Source organism: Manduca sexta, chromosome 28 (assembly GCF_014839805.1).
Source record: "Manduca sexta isolate Smith_Timp_Sample1 chromosome 28, JHU_Msex_v1.0, whole genome shotgun sequence".
Classification (NCBI taxonomy): Eukaryota; Metazoa; Arthropoda; class Insecta; order Lepidoptera; family Sphingidae; genus Manduca; species Manduca sexta.
Genome location: NC_051142.1, coordinates 8,798,677 through 8,819,503, shown reverse-complemented (window position 1 = coordinate 8,819,503; position 20,827 = coordinate 8,798,677). Strand labels below are relative to the sequence as shown.

The 20,827-nt window shown below is 36.2% G+C and overlaps 1 protein-coding gene across 4 annotated transcripts in view; it reads left to right on the top strand.

Moving 5' to 3' along the window:
* Positions 1 to 20,827, top strand: part of LOC115450434 (multidrug resistance-associated protein 4) — a 36,229-nt gene that overhangs the window by 8,044 nt on the left and 7,358 nt on the right. For 3 of the 4 annotated variants that reach the window (XM_037444912.1, XM_037444913.1, XM_037444911.1), the window contains exons 5-13: positions 7,996 to 8,200; positions 13,319 to 13,541; positions 14,869 to 15,025; positions 17,516 to 17,718; positions 18,180 to 18,410; positions 19,221 to 19,428; positions 19,808 to 19,950; positions 20,095 to 20,247; positions 20,539 to 20,732. In XM_037444912.1, coding sequence (XP_037300809.1) covers positions 7,996 to 8,200; positions 13,319 to 13,541; positions 14,869 to 15,025; positions 17,516 to 17,718; positions 18,180 to 18,410; positions 19,221 to 19,428; positions 19,808 to 19,950; positions 20,095 to 20,247; positions 20,539 to 20,732 — 1,717 coding nt within the window. Of the gene's footprint in view, positions 1 to 6,620; positions 6,773 to 7,995; positions 8,201 to 13,318; positions 13,542 to 14,868; positions 15,026 to 17,515; positions 17,719 to 18,179; positions 18,411 to 19,220; positions 19,429 to 19,807; positions 19,951 to 20,094; positions 20,248 to 20,538; positions 20,733 to 20,827 lie in introns of those variants that run through there. The other variant, XM_037444914.1, reaches the window with a different exon arrangement.

The window sequence follows — 20,827 nt, the reverse complement described above, 5'->3', positions numbered from 1 at the left end:
ATAAAATATAATGAATATAATAAATAAATTTGAATAATTACTGATAATGGTACCCATTATTTTAGATTCGCTGTTACGCTTTAAATTTAAAAAATCTCAAATCTTACCTTCGTGTCTATTCCAAAAATGAACTAATCGGAATAAGTCATTTTTAAGTTTGTCGATCACTTCATTCCGATTAGTCCTTTTTCGATATCCATAGGTAGCGATTGGTCTCGCTTATTCAAATCGGTCGTAAGTAAATGTATTGTGCAAAGGCATTTATTGAATTTTATTGTCATTTTTTGCAAACTGCCGTGATGTTTGTTGATAGATGAGGATCTATTGTTGCTGGTGGTGGTTGCTTTTATCTCGGTAATTTGAAAGTAAATTTTAGCGTAACAAGTCGTCGAAGCTTCGTCGTTCGTGACGCAGATGTAAGGTCTGAGTTAATATTTCATTGCCAGGGAAACATCTTTTTGCTGCCGTTATCATAATTCATAACCTTGAAGAGTGTACATCTTGCCATTGTCGTATTTTCGGCTAAACCGGTGACATCTTGTGTAAAATCCCCATGTTAGAAGAAATAGTGAGAATTTTAAGAACTTTGAAAAAATTACTTGGGTGGTATTGGATTCTGGCCATTATGATGATATTGTCTGTATTTTATCAAATTTTATGAAACACGCAAGAGCACGAAAAGCGTAATACACATAACGCAAATCAAATTTACATAAATAAAAATTAAATTCTAATTTAATTAATAAGTAAAGAAGTGGATATTGTTGTTCACATTGAAGTCAGTTTTATCCGATTTTTTTCGAAATTTATTATTATTGATACATACTAGTTACTGCTCAATAACAATATTGCAAATGGAAAGTTGAAACGTATTTAGTTATCCTTCCCGTGCCATGATAATATATTTTAATACATACCAATTGGAACTTAGTGTATACTGCAATACTTAAATTTCGTGCCACGTTATCTCAATAATGATAGACGAACCCCATATCCGACGCGAATTTATCAAGGCCATCGCTTTAATCGACGCCCCGCCGCAATGGTGCGTGCGATCCGTATCAATCAACAATAGGGTATTCATTTTATGGAAATCTTTAGTTCATTACCTGCTAGGCTCACTTTGTACATTACACGACCTGATAAAGGTAGCAGGAAGACGCTGGATGCAGGCCGTTACTAACTAGTCTAAAATTTTTTATGTCTATTTAGCAGTGGAGCGCTCCTGTGGCTAATAATTATACAGCTGGTTACAGAAAAGAAACTCATTTCAATGTCAATTGGCACACCGAATATATTATAGTTTGAGGCTTTGTATTTTTGGCGTGTGTTGTTGGACATTTTTAAGATTCTGCGTATTTTTCTCTTATTATTTCATTAAAAATCAATTTATTAACTTGTCTCTTAGGAAATACTCATTTTTAAAACTTTCATTTTCATTGTTTTCTGTTTCCATTGTTTAAAATATAAAAACTAATATTTACACTTGCAATGTATTTTCATAACTATATTGCAACCCGCTAAATGTGTGCTGTTTAGTCATAACCGAGATAATGATGAGATTACGGGACATAATATTTATATGTATTTTATAACAAAAGTAAAGAATCTGCAGACTAAATAGGTTGTTGATCTGTTGACTCTCAAAGGCATGGTATTGAATAAACAAAGCAAAGATAAATGTAATTGTTGATTGAAACATACACATTTGCGTTACAATTCATTGTGCAATTCTATGGAAAACGTATAATATCATAGCAGTGGCCGACCCGCCTTATAGAAAAACATATTATTTTGTGGTTTTGTTAAAATCTTCCGGTCTAGAGCTCTTGTTTTCTCACTAACTATTTATTAGCAGTGAGGTACCTAAATAACTACAAATTACGAGGAAAAAGGAAAATCAAACAAAAAGTTGTATTGCTTGTTTGGTTATGTATAGTACATATGTATCGAAGTATGTATATTAATATAAAAAAATGTGAGGATTTAGTTAGTACGAACTTGAATCTAGAAGAGTCAAAAATAATTTTGGCTCGGATGGGTGGCGCTGTTGTCGATACGTGAAAAAGTAGTTTACACAAAATGCGGTTTGTGGCAGGACGCATCTGTAAGACCAACTACATTAATATTTATGTCGAATATTGGTATATTAGCTAGTGTGGACGTTTAGCGGGCTGCGGGAACATCTTACTGTATTCAACGTAATTCTCATATAAGTGTAATGAGGTCACGCCACCGTAGGCCATCCATCTTTTACCTCTCGTTTCATATTTACATCTTCCATTAATTATAAGAGCCCAAATCGTTAATTTACTTTTACGATTCTATATAAGTACTGTATTATAAGGTATACTTATAACGCATCTCTGATAAGATTTCTATCCACCGAGTTAATAAAATAATGATCGAATGGATGTACCAAACTGTGGTATTACAAGATGCTTGCTAAATTATAGATGAATGCTAAAGACCTGCGACTGTGCTGATACATGTATTCTGTTTAATAAATATTTTAAGTAATATATTAAAATATGACCTTGAATTGATATTGATCCGCCCTCGTTAGGAATTCGTTTTAGGTATAAAGTAAGTAATTTTGTCAAGTAAAGAATATTATCATAACATAATAGTTACTAATTTGAATAGGTATAATAAGACTCAAGATTAAACCCTTTGTAGAAAAAGATCAAGTGAATGTGCGGCCTTAAAGTGTGTCTTCGGTACTGCTATAGTGACGAACGTATACAGATCTTATCCCGTTCTAGAGTGTGGTGTGGACCAATGGGGATTTTAGAACAATATGACTACTGCCTAATACATTTATTTCTAACCCTTTTCCGGCCTACATATATATGCTTGATTTGTATAGTAACGTCAGTCGATCAGTCCATTATCAATATCTATGTTACAACTTACGACAACTAGTACGCTTCAGCTAGACAAACCGGGCCGTTCTGTATATTGCGTAATAAATTTCAATTTTGTATTAGATGTGATTCATACATGAGTATGTTGATCATTTGTTTGCACAATCAGTAACATTAGCATATAAAATATAACCTACTAACTATCGCGGCCCCGCCCGATTGATTAATTATTTTCGGAATAAAGGTCATACTAGGTAATATTTCAGGATAAAATGCAACCTATATCCATTCTTATGGTTTAAGCTTACTTCTTACTAAATTTTATCATAATCAATGTTCAATAGTTCAATAGTCAAGCCGTGAAAGCAAACAGTCAGACATAGTTTATTTCGTATTTCTAAGTATAGATATTGTTACATTGACAATGACGGTTTTTACGGTATATTACGGATTCATAACAATATTTGTAGGAAGTATTGTAGTTTTTTTTATGTCAACCCGTACACACGTGCTTATGAGTCATTCATTTCATTTATATTATATCGTTCGAATTTGGTACATATTAGTAATGTATGCAGACATAGTTGTGTATTAAGATTTTATTAATTTTTATGGGTCTTTTATGAATAACGCGATTTTTAAAAAATCTATGATATTTCTTTGATTGTCTTTATTATGAAAGTTTACAATGTGACTTTATTCCGGAATAGGAATTGCTCTCAAGGTACCCGAAATAAAAAGCTAGAATAAAAATATTTGTTTTTCTCCGATTTCGACTACCTTGAGAATAAGATTTAAAGATAATCGCAGACATTCATCAAACATATAATTTATTGGGTCATATACTAAGCCTTTTTTATTTTAGACTCGTTTAAAAAATGATTGCCATTACAGCTACTTTAATTCAAGCGGCTAATTAAAATGTCGCTTATGAACTTTGTAGCCAATTGTCTTGCGGGCGTGACACGAATAAGAACGATTTGTTACTTTGAACTGTGCGAATTGTTGCTATCAACCGGCCTTCCTGTTAGTTTGTGAAATGTAATGACATGTGGTGACGCCATGACACAGCTATATGAACGGAATGTAAAATGCGTTACAGTTCTTCTTATTTATTATGCGGAAACAGAGTGATTGCAGTCATTAATCAGGAAATAAGTTAATGTTTGCAGTATTGCATCAATAGGAATCCAGTGTATAATATCCTTAAGGTGTGACGTAGGAGCTCATGCACACTGGATGTAGGTACTTTTATATGAATATTTGCATTTTTATCTATATAGTCGGTTTCCTCAAGCCAGTTCACACGCTGCTATGAGAATTTTCATTATAATTATTACTCCTATGCATACGTAATCACGTTCGCCATGTGAAATATTTACAACTCACAACGTTTCTTCAACTTGATGTCATATCAGCTGTAGCCATGGAATACATTGTTGACTTTTGTAAATAATGTCGCCAATCGTAACCACATGTTGCGCACCAACCACACGTGGTTTCGTGCCTTGCGCTACTTGAGTGGTTACACTGATCATTGACCAACGGTGGCTTGCGGTTTTCCCCATGTCTATTGAGAGTTTCTCTGTGACGTAACTTACCGAGGATGATTATCGCATACAAGAATTACACGATTACACTTTACAAGTTGACCGACATTGAGAATAGGTTTAACCAGATAATGAAGTTAACCGGGTGTTACATTGAATTGTAACATCGTGACTAAACCACGCGTACGTCTCAAAAATTCTTTGGACGAAAGAGTGATTTCAATCAAATTTGTAATGAAAAAATCTTAAGTATTTGTTGCCACAAAAATATTTACCTAAAGTAACGTAGAAGTTGAAAATGTCATGTGGATATTGTAAAGAACCAAAAGTTCATGACGTCAATTCTTTGTACAGTTATTGACGTACTACAGTGATTTAATGTTAGGCCGCAAGCGACACCTTATTAATATTATATAAAAGCACGTTTACTTTGTTGAAACAAAAAATCTGAAGCCATAGAAAATTTTACTCTTTTATTTTCGTATAGGCTATTGAAGGTTAGCGATACAATAAAAATATACATTTATTTATTTTAACACTTAAATATAATTTTACCATATTTTTTATTCTTCTATTTCTTTTTTTCTATGAATAAACAAAGGTTTTGTTATATTGTCGTTGACTTTGAAGGCATTTCGTATGGAACGGAGATGACGTTACGTATTATATTTACAACCAATTCGAGACAAAAAAAGTAAAAGACAAAAGAAATTTATTCAAACAAAACTCCATAGCCACATGAGTGTACAGATCGATAGCCTCTTCACGAAGCAGAAATAGTAACGATGGGAATATATAATATTATTAAAACTTACGCGAGACATATTAAATTAATCCAAGGCAACACGGTTTTATCCACGTATACGTATGGGAATATAGCTCGTATTTTGTTTAAACCACGTATTCATTTTAGTCTTTCTACCGATCTTTGCATATACATTAATCCTGAGATTGGACAATATTTTCAAGATACTGCAACTATTTATAGACCTCGCATGGCGCGGGCCTTTCGTGGAATTCGGCATTTTTTTGCTTCTTGCTGCTTAGATGAAAAATTCATTATAATAATTTTCAAGGTGGAGTTTTACGTAATAAAATTTAAATTATAATATCAAACAACCATTATTATTATTAAGCGTATATACGCTTACTAATATATATATTAGATAATAAGAACCTATAATAGAAAATAAAGAGACCACAGGGTAAAAAATATCGTTGAACAAGCATAAAAAAGAATACAACGAATAAGAATAAGTTAATAAAGCGATTTATTGGCAAATTGATATTTTATTGTTTTTATTGTGATGTTATATAATAATAAGTATCTATGAATTTATGAATTAACGTTTATTGGTATCATGCCAGTGGTGGTAGTAGGAGCCAGTCTAGAATACCGGTTCTCGACTCCGCGACGAGGGTCGCCAATGAAATAATACCTGCATTAGGTGAAATAACAATAACAAATGTGACCTTATCGCTTATCGCTCTGTATTTTAACAACTAAATATACATTTTATCTACTACAATAACAATAACAATGTTATTAGGTCTTGTGGCCGCGTAGATAGCACACGGTTCTCTCTAGCTGTTCTAGATAAGATAGCACGTATCGAAGTGATACGAGATGAGTTGAGTTAATCTTGTATCTAAGACGATTGTCGTGATTAGCCAACATTGATTTTACACGCTTTTGATAACGAATGACCGATAAGTGACTATTTGTGTTATGTATTTACTAACGCACGATGATATAAATAACCGGGTTTATTACTGTTTAGGTCTGTTTCACAGTATAGTGATTGAGATCAGTTAATATATTAGGCAGCTAGATTAAATGACGCTCATTGCGTGTCAATTTATTTAAGAGCAGAATTGACAGTTAAGAGTGACTTTTGTATTTGGTCATCTTTCATTAGATTTGAAGAGGAGTATTTTATCGAACATGGTAAAACAGACGCTCATATGCCCTTATGGACGCTATTATAATTTTTGATGTACTAATTCAAGTTAGTATTATCAAGTTATCACATTTTTTGATTGACGCTACTACCATAATTTACTTTTTTATCATTATAAATGTATTTGCATCTTTTAATTCAATAAATTGGAAATAACCACTGATCTCTCCAAAATTCTATTGAGTTACATTATTCCCACCTACCTACCAACCTTACCTACTCCTGTTTTCCTACGTAATCCTTTCCTTTTCAGGATCCAACAGCCGAGAATGGTTGGTTCGTTTATTGGGTACTTCAGCCAAACGGAACGTCTGATCATGCACGCACGCTTGGTGCGTCTAAGGAACGAAGTCGCGTTGGCTGCTGCTCAACCTATTAACGATACGGGGATAGTGTGAGCATGTTTCATAATCGCGAGTAGTTGTATACTAGCTTTTATTCTCAGCTGTTGCGACAAAAACTCTAAAAGGTATTAATTCATAATTCGTTTCCTATTAGTAAGGATTAGTAATAGAGCATCATTATATATTTATATATTCATCATTATATATTATATTATATTAGGCAAGTTAGGTAACCTAACTTGCCTAATACAGCTATTTGTAGCTTCAGAGGTCACAGTTGAAATAAAACTTTTATTAAAATGTTTATTTTTAGAATTCTATTGTAATTTGGTAATGTTTTTTATTGCATTGTAATAAAATAATGTAGTTATGTGTGAGAAAACGCTTAAAGTTGTTTTTTTTGTAAGAAGGCGCTTCACCAACATGAAGGTTGCCATAATCCGGATTAAAAAGTATTTTTCCTTTCATTTAATGACGTTGAAAGAATGACGTATACCAACTCCATGCCAAGAGAAACATCATTAAGTATCGCCATTTAATCCACTATGTTACAGACGATAAAGTCTATTTTTGCGTGAATATTTTTTTTACCTAAGACTCGTAATCCACGGATCAATGGAGTACAGTTAACAGACCTTGAATTAATCTACCAGTAAACAGACAAAATAATATTCCGAGAAATTTAGATGAATGATTTTACATTTTTGGTGGCTAAAATCCTCGTCTTTATCCTTAGCCTTAATGTCTTACCTTTAGATCCGAAATCTCATCAATGATTCTTCTACCAATGTGGATGTTTAAGCGGTAAATTTCTCTTAACATCAAGAGATCCATTTGTATGTTTGCTAGTCTTTGGCATAAAAAAGAAAATGGCGGTAAACTCACAAGTGGGATATCCGATCGTAAGCAATTATGACCGCCGCCAGTAAATATCATCAATATTACGAATGAATAGCGCCGATCATACGCATGACAGCTTCTCGTTCTGACGAGCCGCGTTTTGCTCGATCGCTGTACACAATTTACAAGTCTAATGTTATTTTAACAACTAAGTATCGTATTATATTTGAACAAATTATACGAACCAACAGATCTGGTATAGTCGATAAGACGTGATAATGAAAAGAATGAGTGTGAATAAATTTAAAAAAAATAAAATGTTGTGTGGCCACGTTACCGATCAGGGAAAGGAGAGAAAGATAGAGTATAGGTAGACGTCGGACTTTATAACTCATGCGCCTTATGGGAATTAATGAATATATTTATGTAACAGGATAGCGCAGCCGCTGTTCCTGGGCAAGCTGGTGGAATACTACAGCGTCGGCAATCACATGGAGTCGTCGGAGGCGTATCTGTACGCAGGCGCGGTGGTGCTGTGCTCCGCGCTCAACGTGTTCGTGGTGCATCCCTACATGATGGCCATTCTGCACATGGGCATGAAATTCCGGGTCGCGTGCTGCTCTCTCATCTATAGAAAGGTAATTAAATATGTTGATAATAATAATTGGTTCTTAATTGGTATGTTCCAGTATGTTTGTTTTTGATCGCATACTGACTTAAGCGAAAGACTTGCCACTCAGCCATCCGCTTATCACAAAGTTATATAAAGTACTCTAAATTTACATATATGACATGAAATTCGTACTTATAGAATTGTATGTATAAATATATAATCAATTACTAAAATAGAGATAGAACACGGAAAACATGGCATAAAAGTGAACCAAGTTTATTTCTAAGAATCATCTTTACGGCGGAATATGGATTCATAATATTTTAAATACTTTTATTTTTTATTATTTACGCACCTTAGTGAGTATCTAAACGTATCGCTGTCATAAAGTAATCTTATCTCCGGCGGCCCAGGAACACCGCCCACGCTTGCACAGTTCACTATATGACATCGTACTGCGCTCGTCACTGGATATGTCGATACATCAAATGAGTCGCGTGGCGCCCAACAATCACACTAAGGCTACAATTTCTTTACCATACGGGGAATTACACCGACTGACCTTGGAAGTCGCCTCGCCGGAACAAACCATTACGGCCGGCTTATCTTCACGTATTTGGATTTTGTTAGTCGGTGTGCAGTCGGCATGCGGAATTCATGTTTTTTTTTTTTATTAATTGCTTTAAATGATGAAACGAGCTTGCCGTTCGCCTGATGGTGAGCGATACGACCGCCCATAAACAGGAGACCCCCATCCGATACCTTTAATTACAAAGTATTGTTTGGTATTCCGCTGCGCTCGCCATCCTGAGACATGAGGTGTTAAGTCTTATTATGTCTAGTAGTTGCACTGGCTACAATGTCCTTCAGAGCGGAACAGTGATTACACTCCTGCTTGGCGGCGGAAATGACATTGCGGTGGTACCTACCCCGGCGGACTCTCACATATGAGAGACCTACCACCAGTGTAACAAGTTGGTCTATATAAATGGGTAATTGTTACATTTCAAAATAGGACTCATCATATAGAGATATAAAAAATTATAACCATAATAAATGCTTGACAATATAACTAAGCATTTAAAATATTTTCCTATAGAATGAATATAGCATGAACCTTCGTATATTGGACGGTCATTTCCTTTTCAATGTTACGTACGTTCGCGTAATTAGCACTTTTATGTCATACCCGTGTACTCGGCAACTGGCAAGTAATTAAATCAACGTAAACAGAGTACGCGACCTAAATTCTGCTCGCCCGCAGTAAGCTAACACATTAGATTGTGGCTTTAATGACCTGTAAAGTCGACTTTTCATTAGGAGGGCCATATTACCTTTCGTTTTTGGGTTCTATGTCCCGGCTTGTGTATAGGGTGTTTCCGTTGACCTATTATGACATTGGGCAAGAAGCAATATCTTACAATATATGTAACGAAAGAAAATGTAAAAGGTATATATGTATGTAAGCGGCGATAGCCTAGGTGGGTGTGGAACGGACTGCGAAGACGAATGTCCGCAGGTTCAAATCCCAAGGGCGCACACCTCTGACTTTTCCAAAATCATGTGTGTATTCTTTGTGAATTTATCGTTCGCTTTAACGGTGAAGGAAAACATTGGAGGAAACCTGCACATCTGAGAAGTTCTCTATAGGAATTTCGAACGTGTGTGAAGTCTACCAATCCGCACTAGGCCAGCGTGGTGGACTAAGGCCTAATCCCTCTCAGTAGTAGAGGAGGCCCGTGCTCAGCAGTGGGCAAGTATAGAATACAGGGCTGATATTATTATTATTATTATATTATATATGTATTTACTTTAATACCAAAAAATAGACTTTATATTGTAAACAATAACCATGCCTAGGGATCGAACGGAAAAGTTAAGTTTATTAACTTTAAATTTATACTTAGATGAATCCTAGGTGCTAGAGTCCAGCTCGCACTTAACCGGTTTTTCCCACACGCTACAGCCAGTAAATGAATGATGTAATTTGGATTTTGTCAGTTTGTCCGTTCATGCTACCGTTAAAGATGACTACAAGGTTGCGTCGCGTTACTGAGTTTACGTGTACACAAAGTCAATGTCGTGACGTCATAAATATATATTCAGTCCATTGTCCATGTTACTATGTAGAAAAATAACATAGTGTGATGTTTTGTTACGGTGACTTGTTAACCAGTCAAATGCCTTATACAGGTATGATCAGTGGGTACGGAGTGCAGTCACTATGGTCACGTGACAACAGTGCCGATTTATAGATCTTCATAGCATCCGATTTGTCGGCTAAAATCCGCAGTAACAACAAATCATACTCAGCCGGGAGTTTTTAAGTCTATCCAACATAGTTGACTGATTGATTTACTAGGAATTATTTTAATGATACAATGTAAACTTGGCTTTATATCTGAGGAACTATGCAATTCTTAACAGGAAAATAAAGTGAAAATATTTGAATGCTAAGCATGAGCGAACAGCTGTACAATATACATGTTTCCGAAACGATTCACATATTATGTATTTGAAGAGATATTTCTATCGAAGCTTATTAATTTTAAAAAATAAAAACTATCTTGAAAATCAATGACACGAAAGAAAGCGGCTGGTGTTGCCTCTATTGATCAGGATTCTAGAATATGTATTTTTAAATATTTTTCTAAGCTAATATTTAGGTAAGGTTTTCTACATAGAATAAATATAATATCTAACTCAATAGACAATATTTTCGTGATTGGAAATCATAAACCTCATTACGGTTCCTTGTGTGTTGGGTCTCCGGGGGCAGCACGCACAGATGTCCCGTTAGGCTTTGGGTTCATTACAGCGCTCGGAAAATACAATATTTTGTTATCAAAGACTATTTCTATTTCTTCTTTCTACTTTTCGCCCTCGTGAATTCCTCAAATTGTCTGTTTCCCTATTTCTTACTTAGCGGTGTGGTTAATCTTAATGCCCTTTGATACCTAAATATTTTTTACCAGATATCAAACCCTACGTAGAACAAATGTACTAAACAAGATTTTAGGCATATATTGATTTCGTAATAAGTGACTGACCCAGAGGCAATAATAGCGTCAGCATAACATAGCGGTACATAGCAGGTAATAGCTAAGTTTTCTTTCATTGTGACGATTGACGACACTTAATGATATTACCAACATCACAATGTTCAAAAGACAATAGACAGTCTTTTAGTCCTTCCAGTCTTATTTGGTTCATACATTGTGTACAACAAACACCGTAAATTCCCAAGGTTTCAAGAGATGCTATTGCAAACAATTAGTATCTTTGTTTTGACACCTCTGGTTCTGGGGAAGCCCCGCGTATATTGTTATTATTAATTAGGTACTATCTTATATGTCATGGTATTTTATGTCGTAATATTATGCAAAGTGTAGTTACCACCAATCTTTGTCGACCTGAAGTTACCCGTACTCTATGTCTACTGTCACCCATTCTCTAAACAATAGCTGTTACACCGCTCATGGCTATCTTCAAACGAGCTAAAAGCATTAGATTTATACCAACATACACAAACAATAAATATTTATCATATTAAACAACATTAACTGCGTTTCCATGTTACACGCATTGTTGTATTTCGCATTTAATATTAATTACTTCTGTCGAAGCTTTCACAAAGGAGCCGAAGGAACGCACATAGTACGTAAAGCATGACGTCTCGGTGCATGTTTAAATTACAAATACCGGCAACACACGTTACGTGAAATTCCTTCATTCGCGCTGGAGATTAATTAAATAACGTCTATAAATCGTTTTATATATACGTATTGTATATACTTTGTTGTATAGTAAAATATCAGAACTATGTGCAGTCAATGTGCGAACGTAACGTGTGATGCCCGCAAAACACTAAAGCCGTGGCCACAAGGATATAATTTTCTCGATCCCATCATCGTAATCATTATTACCGACATTTTTTTAAATTATTTATGGCATAATATATGTATTGCAATCATGATATACACGGAGTCTTTATACTGCTCCGACACGATTCCCGAATCGGTTTTTGTCCGAGCAACATTTATATAGAGACAGCACCGACCTGTTGTGGAAATTCACGAAATACGATACGGATGTCAGACGGGAAAATTAAAGAATCTATACATAAATCTAAATTGTAGATATTTTCAGTGTCTGTAAACTACATAATTTTGAAAAATTAATAACCGTTCGACTCTAGGTTTAAGTAACCGAACGTGAAACAATACACATATAATAATAATATCAGCCTCCCCTACTACCGAGAGGTAATTCATCCATAGCAGAGGAGGCCTGCTTACCAGTGGCGAAGCGTCCATACAACCCGATGCCTGCCGGCTTCCCTTTTAGGTTTATTATGGTTGGCTTAGTTTTTGTTTTCTGTAAAATTGGCCTCGATATGTTATCTAAGGCCATATTTTATTGCCTCGGGTTACCTTTTGAAAATTTTGACCCTTCGCCACTGCTGCTTACTCCACCACGCTGGCCTAGTGCACATTTGCAGACTTCACATACCTACCCTCAAAATTGTTACAGAAAGTTTCTATTAATAATAATATATAATATGAAGCTAGATACGATTAACCATACGGGGGTCGGATCGGGCAAATTACATGTTATGTGGCCGCGGCTTAATACTTACTTGCAATCAGATTATATACGTAGGTGGATAAATAAACAAGCCGATGACCAGTTTAGTGTTAGCTAATTATAGAATTACTCCACATGTTGCAACCTTCAAACTGTTAGTGCACAGTTTTTTCCATTACATACTTTCATACAACGTTAATTGTTTGTGGTAGTAATAAATTAGTACTCAGTGTAAATTATTTATCATATAGTGATCAACAAAACCTTTAGTAAAAAAACCGTATAATCGTGTTTTTTTTACTACTAAAATTTGTTTTTATATTCATGAATAATATTTATATTTTCACATACCATATGCAATTGAATATGTTGCATGCAAAAATTTATACTTACTAAAAATTTATCTATTTAACTGAAATAAAAAAAAAACGCGAGACGTTAGCGTAACCTAACGTTAAGTATATTTTGTTATACGTAGATTCCGCTCCATTTTTATCCTAATTCCAAACACCATAGCCGCAACATCTTATTCTAACCAGTAAGTGTTCCTATTCAGTCACTGCGACTGTCAAAGACGGCCCTCGGCGAGACGACGGTCGGGCAAGTGGTGAACCTGCTCTCCAACGACGTGAACCGGTTCGACGTGGCGATAATATTCCTGCACTACCTGTGGATCGGGCCGCTCGCGACCGTCATCATCACCTACTTCATGTGGCAGGAGATTAGCTGGGCGGCCGTCGTCGGAGTCGGGTTCATGCTCGCGTTCATACCTTTGCAAGGTAAGGTTTTTTAACCGACTTTAAAAAAAAGGAGGCTCTCAATTCTACTTTTTTTTTAATTTTTATTCTCGGACTTATATCTGTTTCGCGTTCGTTTTGGGTGATCTTTCGGCCCTTATTGCAGACTCGCAGGTCCGTCTGTGTCCAAAGAGTTTCTGTAATATTAAAGGTCTTTCCTGGGCAAAGTAGGTTACAACTTTCAGGGTAAATGTAGATTTCTATCGGTGAATGTTTTTTTTGAGTTTTGTATGTATATTTTACACAGGCTTTGCCCTCAGCTCTGCCCGCGTGAAAAAGTTTTTCCGGTATAAATATTTCTCCGGGATGAAAGTAGCTTATAGTACTCAGGCGTAAAGTAGGCTTCACTTATACGTGAAAAAAAAATCGAATTGAATTTAGAAGTTCAGCGCGTTTTCATTAGCGCGTTCAAACAAACTATTTAATTTTATATTTTAGTGTAGATTATTAAGCACTGTAAGTATTCATTCTGACGAACATCATCTTTATTGATTTCTAATAGTAAGAATATTACAGAATTCTGCCGATAGTGACTTACACGCAGGATATAACACCGATATTAAAACAATAGACGCGCGACACTGTGGAAGTACGGCTTAACAGCGATAATATTGTAATAACGTTCACTACTATCAATTATCATGTTTAATTAACCATATAGACTGAAAAATAAACAAAGCGTTATCAGAATGTTTTTATGTTATTTGATGCTTAGATATATAATTGATAAGCATCTTATTAAACGATAACTACACGTTTTAAAAATAAAACCATGCTTATTTTAATGTATGAAAAATGTATTTAGAATTTAGACTTGCCTTGGCCTACTTTACCTTAATATTATCTATCTTAACACCAAACTGAAAAGATTGTTTTTGTTTGAACGCTTTAATCTTCGAAAGAACTATTCTGACTGAGTACTTATTTAGTAGTGAAGTAAGAATATTTCATGACAAAATACATACATATGTTTATTAATTAGAAGCTGTATTATTCCTGAGTGTTAAAGTACAGCCATAATTATTTCGGGAATGGATTTAAATATGCGATCAGAGCTCATTTAATTTCAACAAATAAATGAAGTAAAACACGCATGGCGGGCAACCAAAGAGCGTGTTACAGGCGAGCAAGAACAGCCTTTTTATTGTCAACTACAACCTAATCTTTTTGGCTGTACTTCAGAGGAAACAGTTTCAGTCTTACCATTTCCTTTTGTTGCGTATACTTTCCACTTTAACTTATTTATATGGAAATACATGATCAAATATTTTGTTATATTGAATAGTATAAGTGTAGTTAACATGCGCAGCGTACCTCGGCAAGCGCACGTCGGTGTTGCGGCTGAAGACGGCGCTGCGCACCGACGAGCGCGTGCGCCTCATGAACGAGATCCTGTCGGGCATACAGGTCATCAAGATGTACACGTGGGAGAAGCCGTTCGCGGACCTCGTCGCTAAGGCAAGGAAGTGAGTAAATATAAATAATTAGCCGATGTCGACCGGCACGCGTGCTCTTATTGTTAACGGGTTTTATTTTCCGCATCAAACTTGGAAAACTCATACAATGCGAGTGTTAACGGCTGCCTAACGTAAATGTTGTTTTTCATACTACGATTGTTTGAAGACAGATAATGTGAAGGTGAAATATTAAATACGTCAAGAAGAAATTAAGAACAAGTGTGACCGCAAGGAGGGTTGTTTACATTGTGATTACTAGGTTCAAAATATTATTAGGGTTTTGATTGTTAGCAAAATAAATGGTTACATGAACATCTGAAAAGAATTGAAATTGAATGATACAGAAATAATAGAAAGAGTTAAATGGATTGGGGTACATAGTTTGATATATATTGTGTAAACGTTCTTAAATTGTAATAATAAAAAACATATTACTGTATTTCTATTGTATAAACAATAACTTGTGGGCGGGCGTGATTACAAGTACAAAGTTCACGAACACAGATGCATCGCTAATTACAATTCTTGCACCATAGAAAAATACATTTTCATAGAATCATCATTAGTCATACCTGTGTGAACATGTAAAACGTTGCTAGACAACATTGTACAATAATAGGAATGTAAACGTAGTACATAGCTTGATCGGCGATACAGTTGTTTCTGTCGTCATCGTGTCCTGTGATTCATTTACCACCTCATTGGTTTAAAATGTATTTATCTGTCAAAGCAGTGTGGACCTCTTTGATTAATTCTTAGTTTGTTTTCCGTGTGGGAAACACAAGTGTTAATATAAGCTTATCGCTATATGAATCACGTTATAGTATGAAAACAAATGCAATTTGAATATATTGTTACTAACTACTAAGTTAACGTATTAACGTTAAGGATCAATACGTCTTTACATTAAACATAGGTTTGAATCAAATAATTTGAAATGTTGCTTTAATTTTCTCCATTTGCTTTCTCGTGAATTTGAGTCCGTGCGTTGTATGGACAATGTTATTTTCGTAGCATGACGTGTCAAATTTTTTTATTTATTATTATTGTATTAAATTTACGCGGATCGAGGGCAAATCAATAAAAATCTCTTTCTTTATCATTGGGAGAGATTTATCGCGAAGTCACGGTATCCACTATACCACCTGGTAGTGGCGAAGGGTCCATATAACCCGATTCCAGCCGGCATAAATACCTTTTTGTAGAATTTATGTAGAATCTAATTATCATTAGAACGATTTGCAGACCGCATTTATTAATTCCTCTTCCTAAAATTTCATGTTTCGCCATTGTCATCTAGCAACTTAACCCGAGATACATAGCACCCAAGAGTAGACGCTGTCGAATATTGTGGCCTGCGATAAAATGCTGGCCCCAAGCTTTACAACCCACCTTTAAGTAGATTCCACCATATTACGATATTTCGACCACCAATTATGGCCAATTTCGATGAAGAATCCCAATCTTAACCTATGATCCAATTCTGAAAATAAACCGATCAAAATAAGTCATTTGTAAGATGTTAATAAAAAACTTTACTGTGATTGGTCAATTCCCGCAATAAATCGAAAAAGCGTATTAAACATCTTTTAGTGTAACCGACGGATGTCTCTGACAACAAAAAATATATAACGCAACTAGTGACTATCTTCAGCCCTTTAAAAAATATTTCTCTGATGAAGACATGAAATCGTTGACTGACAAATCGCTGGCTTACTATGCAAATTTCCTATGGAAATTTTTGCTTATGTTGTAAATAAGGTATTTGAAATTGTCATGTAGGTGAAAATTAGAAAAGACAAACATTCATGGTACCCATGGTATACTTTTCGGGATTATTAGAAATTTTGAATGTTAAAGACATAGAATTATGTGATAAAAATAATTCAATTGTGCAAAAAAAATATAACAGAACCATGTAATAGTGAGCTAGGGAACTGTCAATACAGTAAAACCGCTTAATTAAGCACTCATGAACGTCAATGATGATTATGCGTCGTTTAGTTCACCCGTTTGATTATATAAATTAGAACGGGTGCGGTCGTCAATTGGCTCCAGCAATACATGAACACAGTAAGTAGGTTAATCGCGGAGGATACTTGTTTATCAATTCTATGGTTACCCATACCCACCCATATACAAATTTGTATAACGACGACCTTCGAGGTAAACTATTTTTATCTTAATAATTAGTGAATGTCCAACTACATAAGTTAAGCGATTTTGTACGCCAGCATTATGAAATTATGTACTTTATTTAGGTCTCTGCTTTGTAAATAGGATATTAAGTAAAGCTTGACGGCTTGTTTTAGACTGTGTCATTACAATAACAAGAACCAACCGACTAATCGAATTTCACGAGAGCAACGCACTCGTCTGCTGGTGAAATTAACATTTGGCAAAGATATAATTATATATTTTATTTTTATTGGAGAATCCCTTCCGCCTTTTGCAATTACCTGTGCATAGCTTCACGAAGCATACAAACTTTTGTTTCAGACATGAAATCAAACAGATCCGTGCGACGTCGTACATCCGCGGCGTGTTGACGTCATTCATTATGTTCACGACTCGCATCTGTCTGTTCTGCTCGATCCTGGCGTACGTGCTCGTCAACAACGTCATCACCGCCAAGCAAGTGTTCGTCGTCACCAGCTTCTACAACATATTGAGGCAGACTATGACCGTGTTCTTCCCGCAAGGTAAGTGGCTGCAAACTTATCACCTTTAATAGAGGTAAAATAAAATTAACAGTACCTTAAATTAATGCATGGGGTTAAAGTAAGTTAGATGTAGCGAATTCTTTGCAAAAATCTTGTAAACTGGCAGTCAATCAGTATATAAATTTGATATCGTAATAAAATATCTCAATCTAATATACAATGTTTTTCCGGGATTGTAAGTAAATAGATAGCATCGGGTTACTTTGAATTAAATGCAAAACCAGTCAAAATGTCAAAAAAAAACAAAAAGGAGTGACAATTGCACGTATGACAATGGAAACAACATAGACATTGTTTAGGAACACGCACCAGAGGTTACAGGTTCAGAAGACGAGATAGTATGGATGGGTGATATTCATGACCATGACTTAATTTAAACACCTACTTGATTTAATGAAAAAAAAAATTAAAATATAATTTATTTCTATCCTTCCCTCAAGGTATCGCTCAAGTGGCTGAAGCAACTATATCGATAAAGCGCCTACAAAGCTTCATGCTCTACGAAGACACAAGCAAACCAGTGCCGGGCCTCGCCGAGATACAAACATCCACCCAACCTAAAGAGGAGACTAAGGAGTCTCTACTGTCAAAGGACGAGCCAGAAATACAAAAAGACGACTCGAAGCTGCATGTGGTTTTACCAGAGTGTAAAGATGAAGCCAAAGGAAATGGTAAGTGTTATTTAAAATAAACAAAATTGGGAATATTAATATACCTTCTATTAGTTTTAAGGGATAATAAGAAATATAATACATATACATAATATATAATATAATTTCTCCTCTTGTAATTTTGGCTGTATCTGACAGTCCATGATTATGTGCCTGACTTTATTTTTGAAACATTACATGTTTTGTTAAAATTAATCGTGGAGTGCAATAAATTGTTATAGAAGTTAGTTTCGTCTATATAACTCATAGACTGCCTCTAATCTCGGGAAACTCAAGTGTGGTTTGCGATAATTAGTCACACTAATAGTGCGTCTGACCTGAGAGTCCAGTACGCGATTGACAAACGATATACCAAATGAAATGTTTGTATATTTCAATAATCATTCGTCCCCATGACTAACTCGGTATTATATTACTGATACTGCAGTGCTGAGGTCTCGGGTTCGATCCCAAGATCGGGCAAAGTAATATTGGGTTTCGGAGTCTGGAATTTGTGCGCGATATGGCGAAAGGGTCGCTCCCTATCACACCATGGGACGGAATACGCACGGCGAAAAGAAGTGGGTATGTCAGTCGGGCCTCTGCCTACCCCTTTGGAGATAAAAAGCGAAAGAGTGTGTATACATTCACTATGACTATACTATATGACTATATTGTTTATATACAGCTTAGTAGACGCTACACACAGCTTCTAGGAAGGATCCCTACGATTCTATGATGACACTTTTTGCTAATCTTGCCTGTTGGTATATGGTAGCAGAAGTATACAATACCATGGTTCTTGGACTGTTTCCACGTCACATATTGCAGGTGCGGCGAGCCTGGCGCCGCTCGAGTCGAGCGAGGCGGGCGAGGCGGGCGAGGCGGGCGAGGCGGGCGAGGAGGAGCAGCGGGAGCTCGCCGCACGAGTAGAGCAGGACGCGCGCGGCGTGCGCCTCAAGCACGCCACCGCCAAGTGGGTCGCCGCGCACCCGGAGAACACGCTCACCGACCTCTCGCTCACCATAAAGCCTGGCAAGTTAGTTATTCAAACCAATTCTATAGTTTTTGTTCAAATCGATTATGTTCACATACTGAAAACTTGTCACAACGGCTCTATTCGGCTAGTCACGTCCGGGATACAGTATGTATGCACCAGTCCTAATTTAGATAACCATCTTGCGATACAACTCTAGTTGGTGAGCGTTCCTCGACATGGATTAGAAATAGGCATATTCTCTCATCTTGTATTTTGATTCCTCGTAGATTACCAACTCCACGGCTCAGAGGACCCTTTATACCACCAGTTTTAATTTATTAGTATTTTATCATAAATAGCATTGCCATATTTCAAAGATGTCAGTTAAAATAATTGTTTAATTAGACTTGGCCTCTTTAACTTTTAACACCTTTTTCAGATTAATAGCAGTGATAGGTCCAGTGGGCGCCGGCAAGTCTTCCCTGCTGCACGTGCTGCTGCGCGAGCTGCCGCTGCTGTCGGGCAGCGTGCACGTCGGCGGCACCGTCTCCTACGCCAGCCAGGAACCTTGGCTGTTTGCTGGTACATCCATAATACTACAGAAGATTTGTTTACAACATTTGCTTACATCATAGTTTACAATATAATTGCCATTGTAACTTATGGACCTGAATGGAGGTATTGTAGTTTTGTCTTTTTTGACAACTATCTATCCTTCTTTTTCAGGGAGTGTAAGACAGAACATACTGTTTGGGCAAGCGATGGACCGACCGCGATACAATGCGGTGGTCCGTCGATGCGCGCTAGATCGGGACTTCTCGCTGTTCCCGCACGGAGACAAGACCATTGTGGGCGAGAGGGGAGTCAGCCTTAGTGGAGGTATATACATATATTATTTGGTACTAGCAGGTTCTGTTCGTTATGCTGTTCTTTTATGTCTTAATTTTTTATAATAATTGTTACGATACATTATAACTTCTGAAATAAGCGCTTTCAATATTATGTATGTTTGATTATCTATAGACACTTGTCAGCGTTAATAGCAATTTCTTTAAATTTATTATTGTAATTGTAAATTCAAGATATTGGATATAATATTAATGTCGTAATTAAATAAGATAATGTTTAAAATATGTTTTTAATGCTTAAACATAATATTTATTCTGGCAGGTCAGCGCGCGCGCATATCTCTCGCCCGCGCGGTGTACAAGCGCGCAGACATCTACCTGCTGGACGACCCGCTGTCGGCCGTGGACGCGCACGTCGGCCGCCACCTATTCGAGTCCTGCGTCGTTGGCTATCTCCGCAACACGACGAGAATACTCGTCACACACCAGCTACAGTTCCTCAGGGATGTCGATCAGGTGACTGTTACTTTCGACAATTGGCACCAAAAATAATCTCTTGTATGAATCACTTTAAATCATTCGCGCAATCGCATCCAGATATACATAACACT